Source organism: Medicago truncatula, chromosome 2, assembly GCF_003473485.1.
Source record: "Medicago truncatula cultivar Jemalong A17 chromosome 2, MtrunA17r5.0-ANR, whole genome shotgun sequence".
Lineage (NCBI taxonomy): Eukaryota > Viridiplantae > Streptophyta > Magnoliopsida > Fabales > Fabaceae > Medicago > Medicago truncatula.
The window spans coordinates 10,656,608-10,668,551 of NC_053043.1; the positions used below are offsets into that span (position 1 = coordinate 10,656,608).

The following is an 11,944-nucleotide window of genomic DNA, read 5'->3' on the forward strand; positions in this document are numbered from 1 at the left end:
AACGTGTGATTTCACATCATATCAAAGTAAGTGACAAGGATTTTTATCAGTTAAGGTTACGACGTTAGTGATTCACAAAACTCCAGTAGATAATGTCTCATTTTTTTTTTTGAAGTAACATAATTTATAATTATAATTATGACTTGTTCAAAAAATATAATTTTGATTTTACCTTTTTTTTTTTTACTTACAGAAGCAGTTTTAGTTGGGTGGGTTTATTTTTTGTTTTTGGGTACAAAGTTTTAGTTGGTTATTTTTTTTTTATGTTTGAGTTCGAACCCCAAACCTTACATATATTATTTATTGTTTTATCAACTGAGTTAAACTTATGAACAAGTATTAGTTAGTTTTATTCCTTTTAAAAACTAGAGAAAATGAAATAGAGCTCTGCTATACAGCACAAGGAACTCAACACAAGAAAGCGCACGACGTTGTTGAACAACACCCGATTCGCTTTATTAATGAATTTGTTTTTGGTTATTGATGATTTTGTACAGTGGTACATAACCCACTTCCAGTATTAAACTATATGCAAAAGCAATAGTATATATATATATTAAAAAACAATTCTTTCAAAAAATAATATATTAAAAAACAATGCACCAAGTAGCGGTCACCAAAATCCTAGTTTCTTCATCTTCATCCACCAAAAAGGGGTGATTTAGGGTCAATTTTTGACCCAAAATCACCCCTCTAACTTGTTTTTTCTATTTCCCTTTTATTGAAATAAGTGATTTTCACATCTATTTCGTTTTTGCTTTCGTGATTTCTCCGTCTTAGTGTGACGTTGTTTTGTTCTCCGTCTTAGTGTGACGTTGTTTTGTTCGTCGTCTTTGTGCGACGTTGTTTTGTTCGTCGTCTTTGTGCGACGTTGTTTGTCTTTCTTGTTTTGTTCGGGTATTTGTTCGGTTCAGAGTGTCAGATCAGCTTTGATCCAGTGCAGATCAAATCAATGACTTTGGAGTCATCAACGTTGCAGATCCGGAGACAAGGGTATTCCGAAGACTTAAATATAGTCATATGTATAGGCTTTAATACTTTGCCGTTTTATGCTATTAACATGGATGATGTGAGTTTGTTCACAGATTCATCTTTTTCGTTTTTAGCGGATTTTCATTGTATCGATATACTCTATCAATTTAAATTTGAATGAATCAATATAATTTATTTTTGTCAAAAAAAAATGTACCAAAGCAATGGTGAGGTAAGACACATATTTAGACCATCAAATGAGATGTTTTTATGATTTCTCATAATGACAGAGTATACCTTCAACTTTTTCTTTTCTTTTTTTATCCAAAATACCTTCAACTTTTTAACATTCATTTCCTCTTAATTTTCTTTTTTAAAATTCATTTAAGATCTTTTTTTTTTTTTTTTTTATTATATCTATGTGATGTATGGATGTACCTAGATCATTTTCCATATATTTGTGCAAGGCTACAAATAAATAAGAGAAGTGATGGTGTCTAGAAGGGAAACGAACCGTGATAAATGATAGAGCTCTTTTTTAACATATTGTTTTCTATTTATTTCTCACTTTCTATCGCATTATCAACTTATCACTATATATCAAAAATAAAAATCAACCTATCACACTACTAGTTTTATTCATTTTCTCTCCAATGGTGGTATATTGAGGTTTGAGAGTCTAAGAATCATTTAAAATCAAACTTATTCCAAATGATAAATTGAAAGCTAGGAATTGACAAATTGACATTAGGAGAAGGAGGTCCACTTGTTGTTCGTGGACCCAAAGTACTCCTACGTGTTGGCTTGTCTGCCTTTAGTTTTGCCTTGTTCATATGCAAATACTACAATTCTTAGCTCCTCCTTTTAAATTCTATCACACACAAAAAGAATAGAGCAATGATATTTGAACAATTATGTTTTATATTAATAATAGGGTTAAATATGTTTTTGATCCTTATAAATATGTTAATTTTTCGTTTTAGTCCCTATAAAATTTTCCTTCAACATTTAGTCCCTATAAAATTTTCAATCACTACTTTTGGTCCCTATTTTTAATTTAATTTTTGTATTTTTTAATAAAATTATGCAGAAATGTGTAAAATATTCTAAAAAAATTACTTTAAAAAATTAGAATTTTTTAACAAAACACAAATTAAATATGAATTTTTAACCATAAAAAATATAAAAATTTATATTAAATTCATGTTTTGTTAAAAAATTCTGAATTTTTTTTGGAGTGATTCTTATAATATTTTGAATTTTTATGGAAAATTTTATTAAATAATATGAATTCTACATATGAGTTTACTTTAAAAGATGGACCAAAAGTGAAGATTAAAAATTTTATAGGGACTAAAAATTGAAGGAAAATTTTAGAGGGACTAAAACAAAAAGTTAATATATTTATAAGGACCAAAAACATATTTAACCCTTAATAATATAAGATTTTCTCAATTTTTTTTGTTTACTGAGAAAAAAGTCATGTAAGCATTGGCATATGAAGAACAGGTTCACTGGTTGCTTTATATATCTGGATATTAAATTTTCAACTCGTTGATTAGAAAAAGACAAAATTATAAATAAAATAGTTTAAATAAAGAGTAAAATTGAAAGAATAAAAGCTACACAGAAACTTGATATCCTCTTTATAAATGGGTATAGAGACATAGATTTTTTATTTTTTTTTGAAAGGGGGTATAGATATAGATTATACATATAAAAATTAATTATTTAATTGCATTAAATAAATAAATAAAATGTCTAAACGAAGGATAAAATTAGAAAAATAAAATACAACACCAAATAGAATATATTGTTATACGTAGCATAGATATAGATAAAATCGAATGCCTACATTTTCTATTATCTTTCTTCAATCAGCAGCATCTTTACATCAAATTGATGGAACAAGGTGAATACAAGAGCAAAATATGGAGGCTGAGACAATGATTAGACACAGTCATTAAATTTAATGACTACTAGTTACAACCCAATACTAACACCTACTTTCAATTAACCACATACTCATATTTAAAAGTAGAACAATCAAGTGAAGCAAGCAGGAACTAAGAAGACTGTGTCAACATGAAGCTTCGCTCATTCAATTCTCTGAATTTTACGGCGTGCCTCCAATATATAACTATATTTTTCGGGGAATGAATCTCTGTATATATTTGAGACTTCAGTTACAGTTTCCGATAGCCCGCTTCTAATCTCTGAAACTTTAGATCCCACATGTTCTTTATACTTTGAGACGGCATCAATCAACTTAAAAAGTTCACCGGCATGCATTTGAATTTCTTCATCAGTTTGTCTAATTGTTTCCTGCAACTTCAATTCAGATGCCTTGACAACAATATAAAAAGTTCATTAGATACAATGTTGTCACATAAATTAGGAAAGATTTAAAATGAGGTATTCAGCAAAGAAAAGCATAGTATATATTATGTTGAAATATCCATGTTGCTAAGTTTGGAGATAGTTTAAGCTTGATGGCCCTTGAACTAACTCGTTACTACAAATATATAACTGCAAGTTACATGTTACATATCACAAATATAGATATGCAATTAACATTTAGTGTGCCTTTTTTCTTCAACATTCCCAGTTTGATTATCATTTACTAGGGTAAGCCAAAGCTTGCAATAAAAAGGAACGGATTCAACACAGTACGAAAAACATGCTAGTTGCGGAAGTAAGAAATTATGTCAAATTATGCACTCATATTCTTGCACAGTATAATACAGCCAAAAAAATGATTGAAACACAAGATCAATGGGTAGCAACTAGCATCTTAGGAAAAAATCCAAAAACTAAACTGGCACGAAATTGGCCAATCAATGTGGAATGCATATTTACAGCAAATTTTGGTCACCTTCCAAGTTCATTGAAACACAATAAACATAACAATGACAAACAGATGTTCAAATATTCAATACATATAACAACTACCAACGCCTTTTACCCCAATTTGGTTCAAATACAACTGATTTTACTATTAAAGATAAAAATAAGAATCCGGATTTTACCTTTAGAACCTCAGCTGCCTCTCTTTCCATAATGCCCACATCATGATCAGCTAGCTGGATATCGTCCGATATCTTCTTAGCTTCGGCAGAACATCTATTTCTGTAGTCCTGTGTTTCTTTCTTTATCATGTCCCTTTGAGTTTCCAGCTAGTGAATAAATCAACAAGCAGTAGAAAAGAAAAGTCAAACAACAGTCTTTACAAGGCAAGACAATTTATGTTTCAAATGCCCTTCTAACTCCAACAAAGAGTGTAACATAAACATTGTCAGAAAAAGGAAGAGTCGGTATGAACTTGATTTGTCATCTACAGCAAAGAATTTTCCTTTTAATAGTATTTTAATTTTGTTTTCCGGTCACATACTATATCATTTTCTCTAAGTGTAAAGATAACAACTAAAAACATAAATAAGAACTAGTAGACAGTAGTGCAACAAGTAAGAAACACAGGCATGAGCCATCAATTCAACAACATTACCCCTGCATCAGCTTCCACATTCTAATTCCTTCAGGCCAGCACCACTCTGATACCACACTGTTCACACATAATCAATCTCTATCCAAACTCACTCTCTCAGTACATCAAATTCGACAATAATCAATCTAAGAAAATTAGGATTCATGTCCTTCATGTAATGCACAAGCACACATCGCACAATAAGTATTAAAATCAGTACTAAGAATGAAAAAATACACTTACTTGATCAATGCGTGACTGCAGTGCAGCAAGTTGATTTCTTTTCCCCTCAAGCCTAGCAGCATTTTCAGCGGACTTTTTCTGAAGGGAAACCAACTCTTCCAATTTCACCACCGAACTTCTCTTGATGTCATCAGCATAGGATTCAAGTACAGGCTTCAGCATGACTTTGTAATCAAAACCCATGATTTCAGCAGGCGTGGTTCCCTTGGGATTCAACACATACTGAATGTCATTACCAATCTTCAACCTAGAAGCACATGAAATGAAACATTTGCTTAGTAATTAATTCCCTCTTAAGATTAACACAGCGAATGAATTTGTCTAGTCTAAAACAAATAGCCAAACAGTGCACATTCAACTAGTAAATATGATCAGTGTTTTCAATTGCTGATAGTGTAAAATAGAGGATTGTTAAATTTCGCTATGCAATGGTGCTATAGCACCACTATAACAACCACTATTTGACAACATTTTGTACTATATAACATAACGTATCTCAAAACAATAGCGGTTGGTCCAAAATCTGCTATACTATAGCAGCAATTTAACAAATGATTATAAAACAAATGGGGCACAGTAAAATACATGAAGAAAATAAAAGAACCTCCTAAGGGCCAGGTTGCAATCGATGGAGAGAGCCTCTAAGTCTTTGATCTTATGCGCGAGAGTGCTATCAACTTCCCAACACTTCTCCTCCCAAGCATTTCTAGCAAGTTCCGCCTCACTAGCATCCCTCTCAGCAGCCTGCAACTCCTTCTTCATCCTATCCACATCTCTCGCATTAAAAGTCTGCAACTCCACTTTACTCTTAAGCTCCTCATTCTCCTCAACAATCCTCTCATTCTCCACCACCTTAGCCTCCAATTGCTTCTCCTTCTCCATCAAAACCCTCTCCAGCGGATCAATCCTTGACCCAAACTCCTCGATTATCTTATGAAACTTATTCACATCACCTTCCAACACAGCCTTCTCTTTCTCAAGCTCATCCTTCTTAGACGGCGCGGATCTCACTTCCTCCAATTGCGCCTCCAATTCAACAACAGTTAGCTCCACAGCAGCCAGCTTCTCCTGAGCAACAGATTTCTCATGAAGAATCTTTTGGCGAATTTGATCCTCCATATCAAGAATAGCCTCGTCATCGCCTCTAATAAAATTAAGATAACTATTCAAACAATATCCAAAGAGAATATTATTGTTATGAAGAATAGTTGTTGTACTGGAGGAATTGGAGAGAGATAAGTTAAAATTACAAATCTGAACAAGCCAATGAATAAGACAAAGCATTGAAGGCCATTGATGCGGGGTAGCAGGGTTTTTAAGAATGGATTTATTAAGTTTAAAAGGGTAGTTGAAGAGTTTGAGAAGTAAAGGAAGATCGTCTTCGAGTTTTGTAACAGGAAATTCAAGGAGTTTGGTAAGGAAAATTAGGGTTTCGTGGATCTGTTTAGCGGAAGGGGAAGGAGAAGATTTGAAAGAGATGTGGAAATTGTGAGAGGAGAGGAAGGAGTTGATGGTTGCGACGGCGGATTGTTGATAGGAGCGGTCTTTGTAAAGGTCGAAAGAGGGGATTCCGACGGAGGAGGGGCGGCTGCTGACGAGACTGATGTCGGAGTCGCGGTGGTTGAGAGGGGTTGGTGGTGGGTAGGTGTCTTTGGGTTGGCGACGGTGGGTGGTGGTGGGTTGTCTCATTTTGGAGTGAGTGATGAATTTGAAAATGAAAATGAAGAGGTTTCCCTCTTCTTGTTGTTGAATGCAACGGGTATGTTGTGTGTGAGACTTGAATTTTGTGTCGGAAGAGGGAGAGTAGCTTCAAGAAACGTGGAGCGGATTTATTTTTAATTTTTAAATCGTGGAGTGGAATATTTTATTTTATTTAATTAATAACTTTTTTTTTAATCCCCTGTCAAAAAAAACTTTTATTTAATGTAACTAAATATTATAGAAATTACATATTATTACAAGCAGACAACAAGATGTATCGGTAATCGATTGCAAAATCAATCTTCTAATATTTTTTTTTTTTTTTTTGAAAAAAAAGACTGATTGAATTAATTAATTAGATCATGAATGTACATAGGTTGGGCTTGGTTAGGAACAGACTCCCACCAAATATTATTAGGTTTATCATGGGCAAGTTGGGCTAAAGTGTGTGCCACATGATTGCCCTGCCTATGAATAAAATGAAATCTACAATCATCTAACTGACCACTAAGCAAGCAGATTTCGCATAAGATAGCTCCAAGGTAAGTTCTATCTTTTAAAACAGGGTCTTTGAGCTTCTCTATAACATTTTTGCAGTCACTTTCAAAAATGATCTTACGAAAACCTGCAAACACCGCAAGAACCATTCCGGCATAAATTCCATAAGCTTCCGCCGTTTTTGCACAATAAAAACCATTCCTGCTCCAAGTCGCCGATAGCTTCACATTACCATCCTCGCCTCTGATGATACATCCTAAACCCCACCTTCCTTGGACTTGCAAATTGGCATCGGTATTAACCTTTACGAAGCTATGATCAGGACGTTTCCATTTTTCCGAAGAGGAAGCATGATTGCCATGGTTTGTGGAAACAACACTGGAATGGGAGGAGCCAGTTTCTGATACTTTCGCATTAGCTTTCAGATATGCTGAGAGGCTTGACGCTGCTCTTTGAATGATATGAGTTTCTGGAATGAGGATGTCTTCGTGGACAGCTTGATTTCGAGCATACCACAAACTGTAAGTAATAGCTGCTACTTGTATAACTGTGTTGCTATCTTTATTGAGAATAGTTTCCGCAATCCAGTCAGAGAATTGTTGGTTAGAAATACTAGGCATTTGAATAGATAGTTGGGATCCAAACCAAACTCTCTCTGAATGAGAACAACGCATGAAAAGATGGGTCATAGTTTCTTCTTTGATATTACAACGGGGGCATAATATGGAGCATTGAATTCCTCTTCTAAGTAAATTATCCCTCAGAGGTAGGGAGTTGTTTAGGATTCTCCATAAGAGGGATTTGTGTCTAGGAATAGTTTTAAGGTTCCATAATTTCTGCCAAAGAGTGTTATTGACAGAACTAGCTGAAGAGTCATTGCTAGCCGTAGCTTTCCAGTTTTGAATAGCATTATAACCACTCTTGACCGTATAGCTTCCACTAAGATCAAACATCCACATAAGCACATCTGGTTTGTTTGGGTGAATAATGGGAAGCTGAGCAATTTGGGAGCTATCCATAGGCAGAAAATTTTGCTGAAGTAAATTATAATTCCAATCAAAGGGGAATTCAGTAAGTAAATCTTTAACCATAGGAGGGCTATTGGGGTTAGAGTAGATAGGTTTGTAACCATTATTATAAGGGAGCCAGTTATCACTTTGAATATGAACCTGATCTCCATTTCCAATCCTCCAGCAACAGCCTTTATTGAGAATCCAAATAGATTTTTGTAAACTTCTCCATGCATAGCTGGGATTGTAACCAGCAGTAGCCTTAAGGACATCAGAATTAGGATAGTACTTAGCTTTTAAACATTTAGCCAGAAGGGAATCAGGGTAAATGTGAAGTCTCCAAATTTGTTTAGCCAACATGGCTAAGTTAAAATCCCTGAGAATTTTAAAACCCATACCACCCTCCTTCTTCTGTTTGAATAAAATTTGCTTGGAAACCCAATGAATCTTCCTTGTGTGTTCAGTGCCACCCCACCAGAAATTACAAACTGCCCTTTCTATATCCTCACAAAGAGAAATAGGTAAGAGATAACAACTCATAACATAAACAGGAATGGCCTGAGCAACAGCACGAATTAAGACACCCCTACCTTCAAAGGAAAGGTTTTTTTCTTTCCAGCCTTTTAATTTTTTTCTTATTCTATCCATTATGAACCTAAAGTCATGAGACTTAGATCTGCCAAACTGAGTAGGGAGGCCCAGATACTTGGTAATATTATCACTGATGTTAATATGAAGGTTGGCCTTAAAAAGCTCTTTTGTACTATTACTAATATTAGGACTGAAAACCATATCTGATTTACTGAGATTCACTTTTTGGCCAGAAATAGCCTGGTAATGGGTAAGAATATTAGCAATATGAACAGCCTCCTCAGGTTTAGCCTTGCAAAAAAGAAGGCTATCATCTGCATATAGAAGGTGGGTAAGAGAAGGAGCATTAGTGGCAATAGAAATACCATGAATGAGACCCTGATTCTTGAATTTATGGATTAAACCAGAGAGCACTTCTGCACAAAGAATGAAAAGATAAGGGGAGAGGGGATCCCCTTGTCTAATCCCTCTCTGAGGGAAAAACTGTTCAGTAGGAAAGCCATTAATTTTGCTAAAGATAAGGGGAGAGGGGATCCCCTTGTCTAGGAGCCTCAGTTACAACATTTTTAAACAAACGATTATTACGCTCACTCCAAATCACCCAAGTAGTCAAAAGCCATATTAACTCAAGAAACGATCGCCTAGCTTTGGCAAAACCTGACAAACAAGTGAACTGCACGAAGTGATTAGAAATAATGTTGGAGTCGACCCCCACACAGCCTATCCAGAGCCGCAATTGCTCCCATAAATCCGCAAAAAACGGGCAAGATAGAAATAAATGATCTGATGTTTCAATTGAACCACACCCTGTGACACAGAGAGCCGTGTCTAACTGAAGATGCCTCTTGATGCCAAATTTGATCTCGTCGATAATTGATCCCTCATAAGACGCCAAGCAAATATCGACACCTTCAAAGGAACCTGATGATGCCAAACCAAATCCACAACACTATCCGTGATGGAGTTGACAGTCGCTGTTAACACCTCATAAGCACCTCAAACAGAATAACCTCCTATAGGGTTAGGAAGCCAAATCCAAGAATCTGAAATATCAGTAAACAGAGAAACATCAAGCAATAATGTCCTACACTCCTCTAAGACAATCTCCTCCCACGCCCACAACCTCCGCCTCCAACTCCACCCCTCCCCACCCCGCAACAACCTCAAGTTAGCAACAGTAATATATTTGTCTACAGCTAAATCGAACAACCTGGGAAACTGCTCTCTAAGGGGCGCCCCTCCACACCACCAGTGAAACCAAAACAACGTATCAGAACCATCACCCACCTTCCTACGCACCTTCCATTTTGCTGAATAGTGATACTTATACAATCATTTGTGACAGCTTTTGTGACAACCTTCTTTTGTTCTCTTATTAATCAAAAACAATAGAGAAAGTAAAATGAAGAGGAAAAATAAGAACATGTTGTGAGTATAAAAGAGAGTTATACAAAAAAATTGTTATAAAATGGTGGTACAAATATCATTCATATTTCTCTCTTCTTATACTCTAGTTATACCGGATGCAAAACCAGGTTTGTTAAAAACAAAACTCAATGGTATCATTCCTGATTGGTAGTTGATTGGGCACCCCCGCGAGAGCTGGTTTTGGTGGAATTATTCGAAACAATGTTGGATATTATTTATCAGGTTTCTGAGGCTATATTAATGATTCTTCTGACATCATGTATGCCGAGCTTCACGCTATTTACTAGGGGCTTATTTTGGCAAAAAAAACTTGAATATAATTGAGCTTGTTTGATATACCGACTCCTTGCATTGTATAAACCCCATCAAAGGCTCGACTATATGATACCATGTTTATGTTGTCTTGATTCAAGATGTGAAGGATCTAATCAGGCAAGGTAATGTAACTGTTTGCCACACTCTCAGAAAGGGTAATCAGTGCGCGAATTTTATTTTTGTTCATGGTTATCGAAAATATATATCTCTACAGCTTCCTAAAAAAAAGTCTGATTTTTTTATACTTTAATTGTAAGCTTTCCAATACCCTGATATTAAGTTATGTATTTTGATCATAAGTTTACATCAACACAATTTTATATAGGGTATAATATAACATGTCAATTTCAGATAGTGTATTTTGATTAAGTCATCTGCGTACAGTTTCATTAAAATGCAATGTTATAAAACATTGGAAAATAATAATCTGAGTTTAGGTTTCATAATTTAGGTTGATTTAATTTTGCTTTCAAAATCACCCAATGAAATGAACAATAACGAAGAAGCACTAACTCAAAAAAAATCGACAATAATTATACTTTAAGGTGGATATTTCATGAAACATAATAAAAAAATCTCATTCACACTACTTGCCAAGTCTGATAAATAAGTTTGATTAAAAGTTCAAAAAACTTAAAACTAACATAAAAATATTAAAACTATTATAGAACTTATAGCAATGACATTACATATTTCACTTGGACTAAAATACTAAAATTAATTTGATAGAAAGCACTTGAAATTCCAGTCTCAGTAGCCTCAGTTACACATCAAACTATTCAAAGACGTTGAAGACTTAGGTAAAGAGTGTTGTTGTTTCCAGCCGTTGGAGCACCAACAATCATGTATGCACCATGCTTAACTCTTCGAGCTTCGACCAGCCTCTTCCACTGACCTCCAACCTTAAATTGTTTTTCAGGCAGAGATTGGTAAACAGCAATATAGTCCCACCGATTGCAGCAATCGTCAATGACCTTGATAATGGTCGTTTTCTTTTCCAACGTCAGCTCACGAAATTGCTTGTTCTCGAGCATCTAAAAAAAAAAGACATTAACGGTTAGTGTTTATAAATTAATAACCATGATATAAGATATTATTCATATATGTCTCTTACCAAAATACCAGATTCAACATCATCAGCTGACAAATGAAATTGTTAGCATAAAACACATATATATAACACATGTCACGTTGGAAAGAGAGTAGAATAATATGGGCATGGGAAAGAGAGAAGAATAAATATATGTGCATGGAGAACACTAACAAATCACGTTGGAAACATAGAAATGAGGTCAAGGTATATTAAATGTCATCATTCAGCCTCTTGAGATATGATGACAGTCAGTCATTCACTATTTTTAGAATCTTTTTATGATATTTTTGAGTTCACAAGCAAGCTTAAGCAGCAAGAAAAACAAGAAAAAGCTGAAAAAACTGAAAAGAAGGCATCGTGTCACAATTACTGAAAAACGTGTCAAAAACGTGTCACGATTTGGAACATAGGATGAGGTTCATTCGACATTGGTTAAAACGTGTCACGATGGCTATTTCGTGACACGATTTTAGGAACATGTGGCAAGAGAAAATATGATTATAAAAGCCACATAAAACAAAGTGAGAATTGAATGAAAGGAAACAAAAGAATGTCATAATATGGAAGGTGTGAAAAGAAGAAACAACTGGGCTTTATTTATCATGTTTC

At 34.7% G+C, this 11,944-nt stretch overlaps 1 protein-coding gene across 1 annotated transcript; it reads right to left on the reverse strand.

Annotated features, from left to right (window-relative positions):
• Positions 1–2,776: 2,776 nt before the first annotated feature.
• On the reverse strand, positions 2,777–6,495 carry LOC11413609 (kinetochore protein NDC80 homolog). Its single transcript, XM_003594384.4, has 4 exons — positions 5,304–6,495; positions 4,700–4,946; positions 4,002–4,148; positions 2,777–3,318 (listed from the first exon to the last, which is right to left on the reverse strand). The coding sequence occupies exons 1-4, from the start codon at positions 6,386–6,388 to the stop codon at positions 3,070–3,072; spliced, it is 1,728 nt and encodes a 575-aa protein (XP_003594432.1). The 5' UTR covers positions 6,389–6,495; the 3' UTR covers positions 2,777–3,069.
• Between the last annotated feature and the right edge of the window lie 5,449 nt (positions 6,496–11,944).

Excerpts from the sequence above, each read along its gene's own strand:
- LOC11413609 (XM_003594384.4), bottom strand. The coding sequence starts at position 6,388 with ATGAGACAACCCACCACCACCCACCGTCGCCAACCCAAAGACACCTAC. Across the intron at positions 4,947-5,303 it reads TGCAACCTGGCCCTTAGGAG|GTTGAAGATTGGTAATGACA; the intron begins GTTCTTTTATTT and ends ATGTGCTTCTAG. Across the intron at positions 3,319-4,001 it reads AGGCAGCTGAGGTTCTAAAG|GCATCTGAATTGAAGTTGCA; the intron begins GTAAAATCCGGA and ends ATTGTTGTCAAG.